This window comes from Cricetulus griseus, chromosome 2, assembly GCF_003668045.3.
Source record: "Cricetulus griseus strain 17A/GY chromosome 2, alternate assembly CriGri-PICRH-1.0, whole genome shotgun sequence".
Taxonomy (NCBI): Eukaryota; Metazoa; Chordata; class Mammalia; order Rodentia; family Cricetidae; genus Cricetulus; species Cricetulus griseus.
In genome coordinates this window covers 17,906,320-17,927,004 of record NC_048595.1, presented here as the reverse complement: position 1 = coordinate 17,927,004, position 20,685 = coordinate 17,906,320, and the positions used below count along the sequence as shown (strand labels likewise).

The following is a 20,685-nucleotide window of genomic DNA, read 5'->3' as shown; positions in this document are numbered from 1 at the left end:
CTCCAAACACACACTGCGTCATCAAGGGAGTTGGGTCAGAGCGACATTGGGACACTCACTCTGCTGTGACCTAATAAGGTGATGGTGCTATACTTCAGACGCAAGGAATAACTTCCATTTTGGTTCAGGCCTTTTAAATCATAAATCACATTATCATTAGAAAATTGCTGTCAAAGTAACTTAACATGTAACAGCAAAATTACAAACAGTAAGTTTGATTTTTCACCTGTGTAGCTTTTCAAAACTATGTACCTTCACTAAACTTCCAGCCTTAACAGTTGTTTACAAAGTGAATTCTTTTCACAACAAACATTGTAAAATAATCCTTCTATATTTGTATTCCATAGAAAAACTGAGTTTCCATAGATTCACAAATTATGTCACATATTCAGAAAAAAGAGCCATCTGTATATTAGTACCTTCACTTCCAGCTGGTTGAATATAAACTCAATCACAACATCATCTTCAAATCCAAGGATTTCAGTTACTCTTTTTGTTATCCAAGGCTTTATAACCTCCAAATTTACTTTGCTCATGTCCACCTGATGAAACATGCAAACCATTAGTTAAGCACAAGTTCACTGCAGTAAGAACCCCAGTTATACTTTATCTAAATATTTCTCTTAGCTTGTGTACATTTAAAAAATGTTCCTTCCATGCTCATTCTTTGGTTGCACTCTGTATGTGGTGGCAAATGTGCAACCATGAATTCATCCACTCACATTTTACACAAGAGTTACAGTTCATCTCCCAAACCCTAAAATGCAACAACTGCTACAAAAAAGGGGCATGGCCCCCACCCAGAATACCTTTTTTTCTAGGCATTCTGCAAATTTCAGCTGCTTGAGGAGTTTCTTCTGTTTGTTGCTGAACCGATTATCCTGCTCCGCACTTGTTCCCTGAAGGAAACAAACACATGTCCTAAGAATACAAGATTAAATTTTCCTTTTCTTTTTCAAAAAATAGTGCACACATGTCGAGGTCAGAGGACAACTCTGGAGAGTGGGTTCTCCCCTTCCAGCATGTGGATCCCAGGGATGGAATTCAATTCATTAGGCTTAGCAACAGGTGCCTTCACCCACTCAGCCACCCTGACAGCCTTAAGAAAAATCAAACAGTGAACATGTGGTGAGTGCTCTCTATGAAGTAGTAGCTGCTGTCATGGCCAAGGGGTTTGATATACCAGGACTAAAACCCGTCCAAACGATGTAATCCTTAGGGTTGGAGACTGTTTTTTTACCAAAGTGGCCATTAGTACTGTTTGCTTTTTAAACACTCAGGTGGATACAAAAGTAGTAGAGGAATTTTCACAACTAAAAAGAAAAGAAAAATAAAGTAATTTAAGACCAGCATGGTCTACAGAGAGTTCCAGAACAGTCAGAGTAGGTACACAGAGAAACCCTGTCAATACTCCCCGCCCTTCTTGCACACACACAAAAATCTTAGCTTCTTTTGTTAGCTCAGGCCAGCCCTTAAACTAACAGCAATTCTCCGGTCTCAGTTTCCCAAGTGGTGGCTTGAATCCCCATACTGGTGATTACAAAATTTAAAAAAACAAAACAAAAAAAACTTTATTAGTTTCCACTTATTTTATTTAGTTATGTTTGCACACTGTTCCCAGCTCCCACACACAGTGGCTGGCCTGAAACTCACTATATGGATCAGGATGGCCTCCAACTCAGGTATCTAGCAGCCTGGAGTAGAGCTGGGATTCACAGCATGTGCCAGCAGCATGGCCTAACCCTTCGCTCTTAGGGCCTATGCCTAACTTCCCACCACACTGACGCAGTTCTTCTCACTTCATTTCCTTTACCACATTATAACGCCCTTCTAGTTTTCGGGGATTTTAAAAAATAGTTGTCTATATTATGTCTGAGCCATAGCTATTAAATTCTTTAATAGCAAATAAAGGTTGTGACTTTTAAACACCATAACTAATATTCAGATATAAGATGCACATCCTTTTCTAAATGCAGCTGACATATAAGGCACCTATATTTTAATATTATTAATGTACATCCTTAACAAGTAAAACATAGTAACATTCAGAGTAAGACACCCTGTCTACATCAATGTTAAGTTTGACTTGTGTACTTCTGCAGGTGTTTAAATGAGAAAACTGAAATATTTCAAGTTTTATTCTCTTCCCAAATAGTAGCACTGTTTGCAAGAACACCCCAAGACTACAATGCTTCAGCCTGGTGTAACTTTAAAAATGTGGAGAGAGGCAGGCAGGAAGAGTTTGGCACTGAGGGTAGCCTGGCACACAAATTCCAGTAAGCATAGCAAAACTGAAGGCTGGAGATATACACCTCCGTGGTGGCAGTGTTTACCCAGCACGCAGGAAGCCCTGAGCTTAATCCTAACACTATATAAACCAGGTATGGTGGTGCCTGTAATCCTAGCACTACGGATTTGGAAGGTCAGAAGTTCAAGGTCATCTTTAGCTCCACAGTTTGAGAGAGATACAAGAAACCCAGTGTGTTCCAGAGTTACATGCCAAGGCCAAAAATGTGGGACACAGTAGTGCACACCTATAATCCAAGCACTGGGAAGTTTAAGAAGACCAGAAATTCTCAACTACTCTGTTCAGGTCACTGATTCTTTCTCAGAGAGGAGAGGAAAGAATGGGGTTGGGGTGAATTATTGAGTTAGAAGCCAGGTGAGGTGTCGTGCTTCTGTAATCCTAAAACTTCAGACAAGAGCAGAGGATTGGGGTTCAAGCCAACCTTGTTACATAGCAAATCTGAGGACAGCCTGGACTACAATGAGACTCTGTCTGGAGTCCATGAAAATTAAACCATCAAAACTCAGAGCAGGAAGGCAGCAGTAGTTCCTCCAGGCTCAATTAAATATGGAAGTTACTGGCTCTCCGATTTGAAATCTACGGACTGGCTTGCTGGCTGGCTACAGTTCCTTGGAAAGTGATCAAGAAAACTTTTGTTTGGGCTGAGAATATAGCAGAGTGGCAAGAGCAGTTAGCTAACATGTAGAAAGGCCTGGGCACAGTCTCTAGTACTGTAACAACAAAGTTATTGGTTGGGTATGATATCCTATCCTAGCACTCAGGAGGCAGAGACAGGAGGGTCTCTGAGTTGCAGGTCAGCCTGGTCAACATAGTGAGTTCAGAACCAAACAGTTTTGTTTGAGAAGGTAAAACCCTGCAGTAGTTAGTATGTCAGCTCTGCAAGTACTCTACCATGTCCCGAGAACACACAACCTAACCCTCTGAGGATGTTTTTGTGTGCAAAATCAGGGGCAAGGAATCAAAAATTAAAGCTGAATGTCTGGGGTGATAGGTATACTGATTATCCTCACCCGATCATTACATGGCAAACCTGCTACAATGCCACACTATAGCCCCCAATTATGTGTAACTACTGGATGCCAGTCAAAAGGTCAAAGCTACCAGGCTGTGGTGGTGGTGCACACCTTTAGTCCCAGCACGTGAGGCAGAGACAGGTGGATGAGTTCCAGGACAGCCAGAACCACAGAGAAACCTGTTCTCAAAAACCAAAACAAAATCCCTATTAAAGTACCTAGAAAGTGATCCAGAAAGGCTATAGCTGAATGGTTTAACACTTGGCTAACACATACAAAGCCCTGGGCATGGTCCCTAGTACTGCAAAAACAAAAAAGTTTTAAAGAAAAAAATGTTTTGGGCTAGGCTGGGCAGTGGTGGTGCACACTTTTAATCCCAGCACTCAGGAGGCAGAGGCAGGCAGATCTTTGTGAGTTCCAGGCCAGCCTGGTCTACAAGAGCTAGTTCCAAGACAGCTTCCAAAGCCAGAGAAACCCTGTCTCAAAAAACCAAAAACCAAAAAAAAAGAAGGAAAAAAAAAAAAAAGAAAAAAAGGAGTGGTGGCCTACAACTTTAATCTCAAGGTTGACTCAGGAAACTGGTGATTTCTAAGAGTTCAAAGCCAGCCTGGTCTGCATACCAAGATCCTGTTAACTAGCAGGGCAGTGGTGGCTCATGCCTTTAATCCCAGTGCTTGGAAGGTAGAGGCAAGTGAATCTGTCTTGAAAAGGGAAAAAAATACTGTCAACAGCCTCCTTAAAAATATAATAGAAATTTACCTTACATGGCTGTTGTATATATGGGAAATGATTCACATCAAGTGCCCAACACAAGGGCACTTCAGTAAATTCAGGATACCATTTCTACCTTAAACCAAATTTCAGTCAGATTCTGGTTGGCAGTGTACTAGATAATTGATCTAAAATCTTAGCTCAAGGCTTAAATGCAGTCTACAACTCCATTAAGCCAGGTGTGAGGCAATGTCTGGAATTCTAGCACAAGGAAGGGCTCTGGCTGGGTTCAAGACCAGTCACAGTTAGTGAGAACCCAGTTTCAAAACAGCTGCTCCAGCAACCAACCCAGTGACAACAAAACCATCCAACCCTGGGACAAGACTACTTGGTTTAAGTAAATGTAAAGAGTAAACTTTTAAAAACTGGATTCTTTTCCGGATTCTGTCCAATTTCAAAGGAAAACTTCGTCTAAAATAGACTCCTCAGAACATTTTGCATTCTTCATTCATTCAAACTACTTCCCACTAGAAATAACTGAGAAGCCGAGCAGTGGTGGGGCATGCCTTTAATCCTAGCACTGGGGAGACAACTCAAGGCCTATTATAGAGTTCCAGGAACAGAAAAGCCAAACACCGAGAGAGAGAGAGAGAGAGAGAGAGAGAGAGAGAGAGAGAGAGAGAGAGAGAGAGAGAGAGAGAGAGAGAACTAATAGACAAGTGAAATTGCTTTTAAGTGTAACTTCTGTGCCGTAAGAACTTGAGTATTCACTATAAAATACAAGCTCGCTTGAAATTACCACACTCCAAGTATGTAACTCTCTTAGTGCTTGTATGATCTAAGAAACAAGTGGCTAAGCGCTTTAGGTTAAACACTTGGAATAATATTGTGAATACGTAGTTTGCAGTGCCAAGAGATTCAGAGTGCTGGAGAGGGAACCCAGAATCTTGCTCATGTTAGACATACGTACCCAGCCATAAGAGGCTTCCTTATTAAATTAACCCTTTCCCTCTAATTTTTCCTTTAATAACTAACACAAACTGCAAATTACATGCTCGATCCAGGGAATGCAAAATTAAGCCGTATTACAGTTAGCAGGCATTTAAACTTTTACCAAGCAGTGTCTATACGGTTTTTCTCTGCGTTTAAAAGAATGAGCAAACCCTAACGGGATCGTTGCTACTCAACTTTTAATCCTACAAGTGTCCGTTCCCATCCACCTGGATATAGACCTGCAGCAAATTTCCTTCACGGGTGGGTGGCTCCCACCTAATAAACTGCCTTAGCCTGGGGTGGACCAACTCTAACAAGGAAACGTCCCCTGCCTGGACCTACGATAGAACCACAGGACCCCAAACATCGGCGGCTGGGAAAAGGTGCGGGCGGGCGGGCGGGCGGAGAGCGGGAAGAGCAATGGGTTCCCGCTGTCATCTGCTTCCACCCTCGCGCACACACTTCGCCCTAAAAGCCTCCGATTCAAATGTTCCAACTACAGATTATCTGAGTCCCCCCTCCCGAAGAGCTATCAAATTGGGCGGGAGCGCTCTCGAACTCTGACCCTGCTCCTCCGCAAAGGCTCAAGACCCGGAGGGTGGACGCTTAGACGTCCGCTTAAAAGCCCCTCTCCTCCAGAAGCTCTCTCGGACGTACCCCCAAACCGTACTACCGGTGCCCCGCGGCCGCGTCGGGCTTCCCACCGGCCTCCCCCCAGGGACTTCCTCCTCGGGGCTGCACTAGGCCCCAAGCCCCGGAGGCCGGCGCGGCGCCCGGCCTGCAGGCCCCGCCAGGCGGCCGGTGAGGTTCTGCCCCGGCCCATTCCCGCCGCCATTTTCCGGCCCCGGCCGCCGCCGCGTCGGGGGGGGGGGGACGATCCCGAAGGAGGAGACTGCGCAGGGGCGCACCGGTGTCGGCCGCAGCGCCCAGGGCACGGTACGCCGGCCCCCAGCCCCCTCGGGGTCTCTAAAACCTCCCTCCACGGGCCGCCGCGCCCCGGGTTTGAGCCCCCTGCCGGGTCTCACGGACAAGGCTCTCGCCTCCCCCGCTCCAGATCCCCGCGCTCCTACTTACGCGGAAGAATCCCGCGTCCATCTTGCTGCCTCGCTCGGAGATCGCTCCCTATCCCAGCGTGCACCGCGCCGCCGCGACGGAGGGCGGGACCGGCAGAAGGGAGCCCAGCGCCGGGATGCTGCGCGCGCCTCTGCACCCTCCCGCGGGCCTGCCGCTGCGCCTGCTCAGTCTTCCGAGGGAACGCCACGCATGTGCCAGGCTCTCCCGGGCCTCCGCCTTTTGCAAAGAGGGGAGGAGATCCCGGCGGCCGCAACCAATGGAAATAGGAGGGCGAGTCCTCGAGTCGCCCCACCCTACGAATCCTTTTGTGGCGCGTGATCAGCCTTGTTCGCGCGACGCGAGTTGGTCCCTTCCGGGACCCGTAGCGGGGGAAGGCCTCGGCCCTGGGGTGGCTGGGGGACGTCATGGTGGAGAAAGGTTGCCCAGGGGTGACGCTGGTGCGGCGTTAGAAGCTCGCTGCCTTGTCATTGTGAAAGTCGGGGAGATGTGTGGAGGCTTTGGGTGGCCGGCGGCTTTGACCCGGGAGCGTCAGTGTCAGCGCGAGTGGAAGCCGCGTGCCAGCCGGATCTGCGTCGCGTCTGGCGTGCGCTCGAGGTGTCCATTGGATACGTTTCTGAAACCGTGCTGAAGGGCAGGAAGTGGACGAGGGGCAGGGCCTCCAGAATGTCCACCAAGCGCTCTCTCCCTTCCCCAGGAAAGCCTTATCATAGGACACCTTGTAGCAGTCCCTCTTTCACAGACACGCTCATCTCCCCTGCTTTCTCTTGGGGAAAAAAAAAAAAAGTCTGGCAGTGGGTCTGTCTGTGAACACCCGCACGTCCCCAGGCACTTTTCCTAGGCTTCAAACTTAACACCGACGCCCTTACCCTTCCCGCTTGGACGGCCATAGACCAGACAGACTGGGCTTATCCAGGCCATCAAAACCAGCAAATCGAGCAAAACAGCGGGGAGGTCAAGCGGCCGCCCCCGAGTCCCCTCTATCTCTGTAGGTGCCAATAGCTTTCCTCTTGCTTAGGACCGACCTTGCTGCTGAGACCACTTTTCTGCACTTCGCGCCTCTAAGCCATCAGGAAACCCACGTGCCACTATGATGGAGGCCCAAGATCCCTTTATCTGATTCCAACCCCGGCATTAGCCCTGTAACAGATAGATCCCTACGACCTTTCCACCCAGCATCCATTCCGAAGAGTGGCACTGTTGGAAACGTAGGCATTCTTGCTGAGAAGTCTCCAGTGGTTCCTTACATATTTCCCCCCCAAAAGTCAAAATCTCCCTCTCTTTGATCTCTTGTGCCCCAGCCTGACTCACTGTACTTCCTACGTTAGTTCCTGCTGTCCAAGGCCTCCGACAAGAACAGGCAACCACAAAGCGGCTTGGCAATCTTCAAATTTCACTTAACTGTTCCTCAGGGAGCTGCCCCCCACACCCTCCACATCCCGATACCCTTTAGTCATCCTTCTACCCCCAGCTCTTATCACCTGATACTTGTTTAGATGTTTTGTTTTGTTTTGTTTTTAAACCTGGCCCCTTTTTTGTTTCTCATAATAAATGATGGCATCTTCTGCTGGTCAGTCTCTTTACACTCCACAGCTGTCAAATTTTGACTTCTGATTCTCTTAGTACTTTTTTTTTTTTGGTCTTTTTGTTCTATTTATTTGATTCTCTTAATACTTAATAGTGGGCCTTGGTGAGGCAAGCCTGAAATCCCAGCACCAGGGTGGTAAAGGCAGATGGAATCCAAGGGTTCTGAGTTATAAAGCCATCCTGGTTATAAAGAAAAACCATGTCTAAAATGCTGGACATGGTGATGCAGGTCTTTAACCCTGCACTAAGGAAACGGGAAATCTGTGAGTTTCAGGACATCTTTCTCTAAAAAAATACATATAGATATATTAAGATTATTTATTTTTAGCTGAGCATTGGTGGCACACACCTTTAATCCCAGCACTCGGGAGGCAGAGGCAGGCATATCTCTGTGAGTTGGAGACTAGCCTGGTCTACAAGAGCTAGTTCCAGGACAGTCTCCAAAGCCACAGAGAAACCCTGCCTCAAAAAACTAAAAAAAATAAATAAGATTATTTATTTTTATGTGTATGGACCTGCTGTCTGCATGTGTGTCTGAGCACCACATGCAGGTCAAGTACCCAAGGAGGCTTGCAACTGGAGTTATAGACTGTTGTTTGTCACCATGTGGGTGCTGGGAACTAATCCTGGGTCCTACAAGAGCAACAAGTGCTCTTAACCACTGACCCATCTCTCTAACATTTTTCCTTTCTAGAATTGAGACAGGCTCTCACTGTGTAGCCCTGGCTGTCCTGGAAAGTACTCTATTCTCCGATTCAACAGAGATCCACCTGTCTCTGCTTCTGGAATGCTGATATTAAAGGCGTGCTCCACCACCCCCAGCCTCTTGCATTTTGAATGCTGTCTGGATCTATCTGTGTAGGAATGCATTAGTGATTTTTCTTGCCTCCAGGGTTGGTGTCTCGCCCTATCTATAGCCAAAGTGATTTTCTAAGATGATGATTAACTGCACCCTGTCAATTTTGATGTAAAACCCTGCAGTGGCTTTCTATTGTCCTCCAGATAAAAGCCCAAACTGCTTCCTGTGACAAAGCCCTTTATGATGTGGTGTAAGCGCTCTTCTCCACCTTCACTTATAGGCCTGTTCTTCCTATTCATATCCTCAGGATTTAGGCTGTGAACACTTGAGCCATATCCCTGCCCCACCCCCACCCACCTACTTCCTGACTTTTAAGCTGAAGCTGTTCCAAACACAGACATTTGTCTGTTTGTGAACAGGTTGGACTTGAAATGGCAGTTGTTTTAACCTGTAAATCTGTAAGCTGACAGTGACTAAGAAGTAACTGAACACAGGAGCTCCAGGCCAACTAGGCTACTTAGTGAAACCCTGTCTCAAAGAAAGAAAAGGCTACTCAGTTGTCATTTCTTTCTTTTATTTTTTTTCTTCTTTTTTTTGGGGGGGGAGGAGGGTTTAAGACAGGGTTTCTCTGTGTAGCTTTGGAGCCTATGCTGGCACTCGCTCTGGAGACCAGGCTGGCCTTGAACTCACAGAGCCCTGCCTCTGCCTCCCGAATGCTGGGATTAAAGGCATGCACCACCACTGCCCGGCTTTCAGCCACTTTTTTAAAAAAAGATGTTAGCTTTTGAGCCAGTGTGGTGCCTTTAATCCCAGCACTTGGAGGCAGACTCAGGGGGACCTCTGAGAGCTCAGGAGACACTGTAGAGAGACCCTGTCTAAAACTAATTAGTGAACTTAGCTTTTGAGATGGGGTGTCAGAGAGTTGCCCTGACTGACCAAACTTGTATTTGCCCCTGCCTCCGGAGTGCTGGGATTAAAGGTGTGTACCACCACCTCCTGGCTAAAGTCTAAGATTTCAACAGCAGATACAAAGTTATTAAACCAGGCGCATTATACCATTCACAACTTTTGCAAAAAAAAAAAAATCTATTCATAAGGCAGCCAGGCATGTGGAGATGTAAAGGTGTCACAAATCAGTCTCCTCTGGGTAGAATTTAGGGACATTTGTGGGGCAGTGAGGTAGGATTTGTGTCAGTGTTGGGAAAGGTGATTGGAGAGCTTTTCTAGGGTTTCCCTCAGTTTCAAGTAAAACTGTAACCAGGAGTGGTGGGCTCACCTTTAACCCTGGCTCTCAAGAGGCAAAGGAAGGCATCTGGCCTAAATAGCAAGTTTCAAGCTAGCTAGGGCTATGTAGTGAGACACTTCTATATGGAAGTAAAAGACAGGCTGGGGAATGGCTCAGCAGTTAAGAGCATGGACTGTTCTTCCAGGGGATCCAGGCTGCTTTTCCAGCACTCACTCTGTTGACACACAACCACCTGTAACTTTAGCTCCAAGGTATCTGAACCCTCTGGCCTCTGTGGGCACCGACCTGCACATGGTGCACATAAACTCACACAGGCACACAAGCACACACACACACACACACACACACTCACACACACACACAATAAGCATAAATCTTTTGGCCAGACATGGTGACACACACCTTTAATCCCACACACACACACACACACACACACACACACACACACACACACACACACACACACAGCAACAAAAGGCTAGAGATACAGCTCAGAGGCAGAGTGCTTGCCTAGCACATACGAAGTCCTTGCTTCAATCCTCAGTACCTCAAATGGGGAAAAACAAACAAAAAACTCCACAATCTAACATGCACTTGGCATACAAATAATAATAAATATAAATAAAAAATTGAAAATAAGTGTGAAAAACAACCTGCAAGTAAACGTCAAGAGTCACTAGATGGCGCTCTTTCCTCTCAGGCTAGTGGGTCTCTGGACAGGTGGGGCTTGTTAGAAATGAGTGATTTGATACTTGTTTTAGGCTGGGCCCTTGCTTTGGGTGCTTAAAGGCACTTGAAGGAAGTGTAAGGCCTGGAGTTTACAGGAAGGATGGAGCAACAGGCACCTAAGGAGAATACAACCATATTTTTCACTTCTCTTTCCCTTTAAAGATCTCTGAAGACTTTATAGTTAGACATTACTTGTGCACATTGTTTGTTGGCAAGGTTTTACTCTTTATTTTTTGAAACAGGGTCACATGTAGCCCAGGCTAGCCTCTTTTCTCTGTGTAACTTTGGATGACCTTGAACCCTTGATTCTTCTGTTCTCCACCTCACACATGCTAACTTAAAATAAGAGTTGAGCTGGACGGTGGTGGCGCATGCCTTTAATCCGAGCACTTTGGAGGCAGAGGCAGTCAGATCTCTGTGAGTTCGAGACCAGCCTGGTCTACAAGAGCTAATTCCAGGACAGCCTCCAAAGCCACAGAGAAACGCTGCCTCAAAAAACCAAAATAAATAAGAGTTGAGTAGGGTGGTGGTGGCACAGGTCTTTAATCCTAGTACTCAGGAGGAAGAGGCAGGCAGATCTCAATGAGTTCCAGGCCAGCCTGCTCTGCAAAGTGAGTTCCAGGACTGCCAGAAATGTTACACAAAGTAACCCTGTTTCAACAAACCAAAAATATAAGGGTTGATCTGGGCATAGTGGTGCACACCTTTAATCCCAGCACTGGGGAGGCAAAGGCAGGTGGATCTCTATGACTTAGAAGTCAGCCTGGTCTACAGAGCAAGTTCCAGGCCAGCTAGGGCTGTATAGTGAGACCCCCCCCCATAATAAATATATTCAATAAGGGCTGGAAAAGAGGAATGCCAGTGGATGAAGGAATCGGGAGAAGCGCCAGTAATTCTCTTCCCCAGGCTGTGCTTTTCCTCCTTCCTACTCCCAGCTCCTTCCCCTCCCTCCTTTTCTCTCCCTCCCTTCTTCCACCCTTCTCCCCTTCCCCTCCCTCTATCTCTCCATCCCTTCAACCCCCCTTTTCTTTTTTGAGACAGGGTCTCAGTGGTAGCCCTGGCTAACCAGGAGCTCACAGAGATCTACCTGCCTCTGCCTCCTAGGTGCCACTACACTCAGCTGAGAGCATTTTTCTATAGTCTCTTATAACGACAGCAACTACAGTTTAGATAGCATGAGATATACAGCTTTATACCAATCTTTAAATACACTAGCTAGGGGCTGGAGAGATGGCTCAGTGGCTAAGAACACTAGCTGGTCTCCCAAAGGTCCTGAGTTCATTCCCAGCAACCACGTGGTGGCTTACAACCATCTATAATGAGGTCTGATGGCCTCTTCTGTCATACAGGGATAAATGTAGCCAGAATTCTGAATATACATAATAAATAAATCTTAAAAAATGCACTATCTATAAATAAAAAAAATATTAAAGAGCCAGACATGATAACCCTCAGCACTTGGGAGATTGAGGATCAGGAGTTCAAGGCCATACTTGATACTTATCAAATTTGAAGCCAGTCTGAGTTACTTGAGACCCTAGGTCAAAAATCACAGGGGGCCTAGACATATGGCTCAGTGGTTAAGAGCATGAACTACTTTTCCAGAGGATCCAACCAGGCTTGGTTCTCAGAAACCATTTTGAGCAGCTCACACCTGCTTGTAACTACAACTCAGGGGTATCCCATGCCTTTGGCCTCTATAGACACTCATGTGCACACACCCACACACAGACACACCCATAATTAAAAGTCATTTTAAAAATTAAAAATAATTCCACTCCTAGGCATATACCCAAAAGAAGCACATTCATATAACAAGGACATCTGTTCAACCATGTTCATAGCAGCATTATTTGTAATAGCCAGAAACTGGAAGCAGCCTAGATGCCCCTCAACTGAAGAATGGATACAGAAAATGTGGTACATTTACACAATGGAGTACTACTCAGCAGAAAAAAACAATGGAATCTTGAAATTTGCAGGAAAATGGATGGAACTCGAAGAAACCATTCTGAGAGAGGTAACCCAATCACAAAAAGACAAACATGATATGTACTCACTCATATGTGGACCTGCTTTATGATACATAGTAGTGACCATGCTTTATCAGAGCTGTTTTTAATGATGTTGCTCAGAATGGTTTCCTTCCAGATGATGATTGAGCTAATTTAAAAAAAAAAATGGTGCCAGGTACCACAAGAGTAACAGAACTGTGCTTTTTTTCTGGGATTTTGTTTTTTACTTTTTTTTTTAAATGGAGAGTGCTGGATGGCTCTACAATTTTGTTCAAATGACTGCAGAACCTGGAAAAGCTGTTGCTGCTGTTGATGCATAACATACTGCCATTATTATATATATATATATATATATATATATATATATATATATATATATATAATATATGTATATATATGTGTATATATATATGTGTGTGTGTGTGTGTGTGTGTGTGTGTGTGTGTGTGTATATAATTTGAATTTTTGGAAACTTTAACTGTGCTGTCAACTTTGGAAAAAGTATCCCAGTTTACCGTGTTTAGTTGGCATTGTACAAAAATTAACAGCCATATTGGTCTAGAAATGTTGAACTTAATTTTTTTTCCATTTGTACAGAGGTAATGCACTGTGTTAAATATGTAAGGTCTTAAAAAAAAGAAGGGATTTTGAGAGCCCATCCCTTGTGAAGGGATGCTCTCTTGACCTGGATATATGGGGAAGGGCCTAGGCCTGGGCCAGGATGATGTGGTAGACTTTGGGGAGCCCCTTTTGAGGGCCTTTACCTGCCTGGGGAGTGGAGGGGGGATGGCTAGGGGCAGGTGGGATGTTTGGGGGGAGGGGAGGGGAGGGAGAAGGGATTGACATCTGAAGCAAGCTTGTTCCTAATTTGAACTAATAAAATAAATAAATAAATAAATAAATAAAAACACAGCTTTTAAAAAAAATTAAAAATAAATAGGTAAGTACAGGAATAAATAGCTACTTTTGGCACAGTAATAACAGGGCTGTTATATGCTGAATTCCTGCCTCTCCCCCTTCATATGTAACTCACAGAAAAACCAAAAAAAAAAAAAAACTAATCATTTATAGTCAATTTTCCATAAGTGAATGAACATATAGCTGGCCTGAAGAGGCCAGGAGAGGGAATCAGATCTCCTGGAGCTGGTGTCATAGGTGGTTGTGAACTGTCTGACATGGGTACTGGAAATTAAACTCCATTCCTCTAAAAGTGCAGCAAGCACTAGTAACCACTGGACCATCTCTCCAGGCCCTCCTCCCTTTTTTTCCCCTGAGAGAGGCTCAGGCTGGCCTCAGATTTTCTACCCTCCTGTCTCCTACCTCTAACTGCTAGGATTGCAGTCATGTTGCGGCAAGCCCAGCCTTCCTACAACACCTTTAACACCGTGATTATTGCTATTTAAATTCTTAGTTTGCTGACTCCAATGCTTGTAGCATTTGTGGATCTCTTTCTCTGGTGGGCTTGTCTTTTTCTTTATTACAGGTTACAGTTAACTGTTCTTGTTATTTTTTTATTTTTATCTTTTTTGGGTTTTTTGAGACAGGTTTCTCTGTGTAGCTCCGGCTGTCCTGGAATTCAATCTGTAGAATAGGCAGACTTTAAACTCATAGAAATCCACCTACCTGGGTGCTGAGATTAAAAGCATGTGCTACCATCGCCAGCAAAATTTGCTGTTTTGCTGAACACCTGTCATCTGTATTCTATACTAAACACAGTGAAAAAAGCAGATACTAAAGGCTAAAGCATCTTATTTTCCTCTGAAAAGTTTTGAGTTTTATTTTAGAAGGCAGTTAAATTATTGTCTGATCATCTCACTTTTGTGAGGTTTGGTCTTGGGTAGTATTGGTGTCGATTTCCATATTTGGAGCCCTAGATAGAAGAGAAATAAAAAGGAAAATGCTTTTAAAGAAACACTACCCAAAACATTTCTAAATTTTTCTTTTCTTTCCTTCCTTCCTTTCTTCCTTCCTTCCTTCCTTCCTTCCTTCCTTCCTTCCTCCTCCTCCTCCTTCTGAGACAGGGTTTCTCTGTATTGTTTTGGAGCCTGTCCTGGAACTCCTCTGTAGACCAGGCTAGCCTCGGACTTACAGAGATCCACCTGCCTTTGCCTCCCAAGTGCTGGGATTAAAGACATATTCATATGAATGTTTTGCCTGCATATATGTCTGTTTGTTGCATGTGTGCCTGGTCCCTGTGGAAGTCAGAAGAGGGCATTGGATCTCTTGGAACAGGAGTTATAGGCAGCTGTGAGCTCCTGTATGGGTGCTGAGAATTGAACCCAGGTCCTCTGCAAGAACAGCCAGTACTCTTAGTTGCTGAGCCATCTCTCCAATCCTGGAGGACTTTCATATAAGACAAACACTCATACACATAAAATAAGTAAATCTTTAAAGAAATCTATGCTATGTAACAAACTTTTTGGAAGGTAAATAAAAAGAAAACCACCTAAACCAGGTGATGGTGGCCCATGTCTTTAATCCCAGCACTCAGAAGGCATGGACAGGTGGATCTCTGAGTTCAAGGCTAGCCTGGTCTACCAAGCAATTTCCAGGACAGCCAGGACTGTTACACAGAGAAACCATGTCTGGAAAACAACAACAAAACAACAAAAAAGCTCCAAAGCAACAAAGACGAAACCACTCTGAGGCATATCTTTGACAAACTGTGGAAACCAAAGATAAAAGAAAATATGAGGGTCTGGTGAGCTGGCTCAGTAGTTAAGAACACTTGCTGCTCTTATGGAGAACCCAGATTTAGTTCTCAACAACCACATGGCTGCTCACAACCATCTGTAACTCGACTTCCAGAGTATCTGATGCCCTCTTCTGACTTCTGGGGGCACCAGGCATGCACATGGTGTACATACATACATGCAAGCAAACATATATGCACATAAAATAGTTTTGGTTTTTTTGTTTGTTTGTGTGTTTTTTTTTTTCCCTGAGACAGGATTTCTCCGTGCAATTTTGTAGACTAGGCTGGCCTTGAACTCATGGAGATCCACCCGCCTCTGTCTCCTGAGTGCTAGGATTAAAGGCGTGCGCAACCAACACCCACCAACTACTAGGGTTAAAAAAAAAGAAGAGAAAGAAGAATGTGAGACATACCTGAGACTGGGTATGGGCTTCTGAAAAGAGAGTGGTCTCCTTTCAGTTTTTAAGACCAAGTTCTTCTGTGGCCCAAGCTGGCCTCAAGGTCAATATGCAGCTTAGACCGGCTCTTTATCTTCCCTAGCCTCTGTGTTCCAAGTGCAGAGATGACAAGTGTGCACCACCACACGTGGGTAGCTGTGAGCTTGTTGGGAACGAGTCACGTTAAGTAACTTAGAGGAGCAATCTATGGCAGGGAAGGAAGTTAGGACTGATGGTTCAGGAGGAAGTGGAGAGGATCTGAGGTAAGAGTGACGCTTTCTGTGTGTCCAGGAGGACATGACCGTGCGCTGTGAGTTGAAGAGCATGGTGGAGCCCCCTGGGCCAGGGCCAGGCATAAAGGTGCCGTACACGAAACAGGCCTGGCCTTTTTGACACTTGTTATGGAGAACAAACTGTCTTAATAATTTTTCCATTGCTGTAATAAATACCTCCACATAAAACAACTTGAGGGAGAAAGGATTTATTTTGGCTCACAGTCCTGGGGAATTGGGTGGACGCCATCCACCACAGTTCCAAAAGCATAGTGGCGGAAGCAGGAAGCAGGGAAGAGGGAGTGGGACCAGGCTATAAACTCTAAGGCCCAGGCCCAGTGACTGACTTCCTCTATCAAGCTTCTCCACCCTGGAACGTTCCCACAGCCAAGTATTCAGACACACGAGGCCATGGAACCCATTTCACACTGAAGCCTCACCACTAATTCCACATCCTTCAACTCTAGGTTGTAGATACTCCTCCCTCTGAAGAATTTTAAAAATTTTCCTTTAATCCCAATGCTCTTCTGAGGGAAGAACTGGGCAGCTGGAGGGAAGCTGGTTAAATGCTATTATGCTTCCCTGAGATCCCTTACGGTGGGGCAGCATTCTGGAAGAGCATCATTCTGGATGAATCTAGTTCTAGTGAAACATGCCTGTCATCCCATCGATTAGAGGTAAGAAGGTGGAGAGTTCGAGGCCTCTTTGAGTCTAGGCAGCACAGGGAGTGCAAGGCCACTTGAGTAATAGAGAAAACCCCAATTCCAAATGAAACAAAGGACCAAGAGGTCCAGGTGAATTTTATTCATTCAAAAGATTGGAACTGGTACCTGGGCTGATACAAAGAGGGCTTCCTAACAGACACGTGAAGGTCAGCCGGCTTCCACCTGTGTCTCACAGATGTGCTGGACCACCGGCCTGTGGTCAGCTGCATCTGCTAGCTGCAGCAGTTTGCTTCTTTGCCAGGACATTGCTGTGGAGGGGATGGGTGTTCCAGGACAAAGGACTACAGAGTGGAGACAATACCCCTGCTGTGTGCTTCTATTCAGTGGGCTTTAGGCGACTCCTGGAGACATTTTTGTTGGGTTACTATACACCCACAAAAAACTACTTAAAAAAGAAAGAAAGAAAAAAAAAAACAGGACAACTTGAGGTCTATTTGGAACAGGCATTTAAAAACTAAAAGATAAACAGACGTGCCTGCCATGTCTTGCAATAGACTCTATCTTGTTTGCCTCGCCCCCAGTCTCTTCCCACGCTGGCCCATTCTGCACATTGTGGCAGGGCTTACAGCTCTGATCTAGAAAGTTGTGTCTGTTGTCCATGGTCAAGCACTTTTGTTAATTTAAGGTTTTATTTTGTTGTTAATCTCCCAATGTATGTCCCCATGTCCTCAGAAGGCCAGAGATACCAGGTCCCCTGAAACTGGGGGTACAGGTCCTCTGGAAGAGCACTGTGAACTATGAACCACTAAGCCCTCTCTCCAGCCTGGTTTTCTTTCCTTAAAACCTTTTCATTACATTTTGTGTGTGCATGTATTGAAAGACCCCTAGACCCCTAAGGGCCTCAGGATCCCGAGGAGCACCTGAGACTCAGAAACCAGACCAAGAGCTGCAAAAGCAAGAGGGTTTATTGAACGAATGCGCATTCGGGTGTCAGCAATATCGGGGAAACTGCACAACCCAGCATGGGGTGCAAGCTCCTTATATAGGAAAAAACCGCAGATCCGCATACAGGCAAGGGGCACAAAGTGATTGATTACAAAATATGATCTCATGTTAGAGTGGTCACCCAGGTGTGACCTGCTTTTTTATAAAGGAAAAACCATAGAAGCACCCTGAAAAGTCCTTGATTGTCTGTTGGCCAGCCAGGTGTGACCCAAAAAGGATTGTTTGTCTGCCCTCGGGTTGGGGCCAACTTCCCAGTCCTGGGCCAAGGCCTGCGGGAAACTTTTTCTCTCTGTGAACTAAAATCTTTTAAAACTTTTTCTCTCAGCAAACTAAAATCTTTCAGTATGGCCTGGCCTGCATGGCAAGGTCAGAGGATATCTTCAGGAGTCAAGTTCTTGCCTTCAACATATGGGTCCTGGGGACTGAACCCAGGTATTAGGTTTGGTACCAAGTGTCTTTATCCATTGAGCAACCCCACCAGCCCTGTGTTCAAGGATTTTCAACAGCTCTCTGTTGCCTTTAAAACAAGGAAGCACTCACGGATGGTCCTCCCCACTGGAGCCTCTGTCCTCTTCCTCACCCATCTCTATCCTTTGGAATTTTGCTCAATGGAAGTGTCTCTGTCCTGCATAGATTCCTTCTTTCTCTCTCTTCCCAGGACTCACAGAAAGATCTTGAGACAGTATACCTCAAAGAGCCTTCTGCCAAACAAAGATTTGTTCTGCGCCGTTGTTAGTTGTCTGTCTCTACCATGAGAGGTGAGTTCTAGCGGGCTTCAGGCCATGTCTGTTTTACCCTGTTGTTGATTTGCACCCAGGAAACTGAACAAGAAAGTGAGAATCAGCACATGACCGGCGTCTTTCTGCTCCCAGGGTTTGCTCTGCTTTTCTTTCTGCTGTCTTTGCTTTAATTCTAATCGATGCAATTTCTCTCCAAGTTACAAATGCTGTCACTCCATTCCTGAGACGGTGATGCTACAGTAAAGAAGGGGAGAGCAAGTGGTGCTGGTCTAACTAGATATTTCCTGTATGGAAACCAGGAACACACACACACACATGCACACAAAGACGCACTCGCACCCCGGACCTCTGGAAGAAAATATAGGACAGGTAGGGTGTGGCTCAGTCAGGAGAGTGGGGCCCTGGATTCACTGCACAGAAACGAACTGTGGTGGTTTAGGTGTGCAGACCTGTAATCCTAGAGCTCAGAGGTAGAGGCAGGAGGATCTAAAATTCAAAGTTATTCTCATTTCTATTGTCTTGAAAAAAAAAAAAAGTGCTTTCATGATGACAGCATGGGTTCAGACCCAAAGCACTGTTGTAAAAAGCTGAGCAAGCTGGGCATTGGTGGCACACCCTTTCATCCCAGCACTCGGGAGGCAGAGGCAGAGGATCTGTGTGAGTTTGAGACCAGCCTGGTCTACAAGAGCTAGTTCCAGGACAGCCTCCAAAGCCACAGAGAAACCCTGTCTCGAAAAACCAAGAAAAAGACAAAAACAAAGACAAAAACAAACCAACCTCGGTACTGGAGGAAGATAGAGACAAGAGGGTCTCTGGGACTTATGGGCCACCAGCTTCGTCAGTCCGGAACAATGAGCTCTAGGCTCAGTGAGCTCCTACCTCCAAGGGAGAGGACAAAGAACATCAGCATCCACTGGCCTCCATGAATACCTTTGTGGGTGAACAGACTGTACACAGGTGTGTATGTCCTTAGAAAAAGAGAGAAAAGAGGGGAAAAAAGGCTTCACTGTATCAGAGGTCAATCTTGACTTTTATAATAATACATGAACACATCAGACCTGTTTCCAGAATCAACATATACAAGACATTTTATGCTAGGACTAAGTCAGGTGATGATGCCGATGATTTTATTTGAAGCAAGGTCTTCTCTGTACCCCAGGTTGACCTCTGCTTGTGACAGTCCTCTCTCTGACACCTGAGTGCTGGAATGATAGGTGTTTCCCATCGTGCCCAGGTGGACTTAGTTTATCTTATGTAAGGTTGGTTTTGCATATGAAATCAGTCATCAGCAAGACGACTCAGCAGATTTTCCTCTGCAAGTTGTCCTCTGACCTCAATAGGCCAGGGAGACCATTAAGTCTTTGATGTTAACTTGATTGCATTTAGTCACTTTATTTTTATTTTTAATTTTTTAAAAATTTTTATATGTATTTGTGTTTTTTACCATGGGTGTCAGGGTCCCCTGAAACTGGAGTTACAGACAGGTGTGAGCTGCCATGTGGTTTTTGGGAATTGAACTCAGGTCCTCTGGAAGAGCAGTCAGTACTCTTAACCCCTGAGCCATCTCTCCAGGCCCAAGTCTCTTTGTTTTTAAAGGCAAGCCACAGGATGGCAAATGACTTACTTTTTTTTTTCTGTAAAACTCTTTAAGTCAACATTGAAAGAGGAAGAACTAAATAAAAGAATGGATTGAAAGGTAATTTTACAATGATATAAACATGGCCCTTAAACAAATCAGGGAATGCCCCATTTGTTATTAGGAAATACAATACAAATTAAAGTCATAGTGAGAGCTCACTGCACACATATCAGATGACTAGAAATTCAAGAGTCTCAAAACAGTCTGTGCTGTGAAGGGTTCAGAGAAACCAGAATTGTTTAACTTAACTTTGTTGTTATTTGTTGTCATTGACACAGATTCTTGTGCATCTTAGGCTGGCCCCGAACTTGCTAGATGAAGATGATCTTGAACTTTTGATCTACCTGCCACAATCTCCAAAATGCTGGGATTATAGGTTACACTACCACACCAGGTTTGTGCCAAGCTGGGGAAGGAACCCTGGATGTCAAGCATGCTAGGTAAGCACTCTGTCTAAAAAGCTACATCCCCAGTCAACAACTTGTAATCCTCCTGCCTCAGCTTCCCAAGTGCTGGAATTATAGGTGTGTACTGCCTGTCTAGTTCACATGGGAACTAGAGAGGGTCAAAGGTATGGTTGGGTCCACATGGCCTGTGGTGTGTCAGGTACTTGGTGGGGGCATAGTTTATGGTAAATATTGTTTCCAGTGACTTGATGCTCATACTGCTGTCTCCTAAAACCCCAGTGGTTCCAGGTCCTTGACAACTCAGGACCTTTGGTGTTTAGCTTCAGGTTACAAAAATTCATATTGTCACATTT

At 45.2% G+C, this 20,685-nt stretch overlaps 1 protein-coding gene across 14 annotated transcripts in view; it reads right to left on the bottom strand.

Annotated features, from left to right (window-relative positions):
- Srrm1 (serine and arginine repetitive matrix 1) overlaps positions 1 to 6,277 on the bottom strand; it is a 33,280-nt gene extending 27,003 nt beyond the window's left edge. For 3 of the 14 annotated variants that reach the window (XM_027399670.2, XM_035439519.1, XM_027399677.2), the window contains exons 1-3: positions 6,100 to 6,273; positions 810 to 899; positions 420 to 542 (exon numbers count right to left, since the gene is read on the bottom strand). In XM_027399670.2, coding sequence (XP_027255471.1) covers positions 420 to 542; positions 810 to 899; positions 6,100 to 6,120 — 234 coding nt within the window. In that variant the 5' untranslated portion in view covers positions 6,121 to 6,273. Of the gene's footprint in view, positions 134 to 419; positions 543 to 809; positions 900 to 6,099 lie in introns of those variants that run through there. The other 11 variants (XM_035439518.1, XM_027399675.2, XM_035439520.1 and 8 more) reach the window with 9 other exon arrangements.
- Positions 6,278 to 20,685: the final 14,408 nt, after the last annotated feature.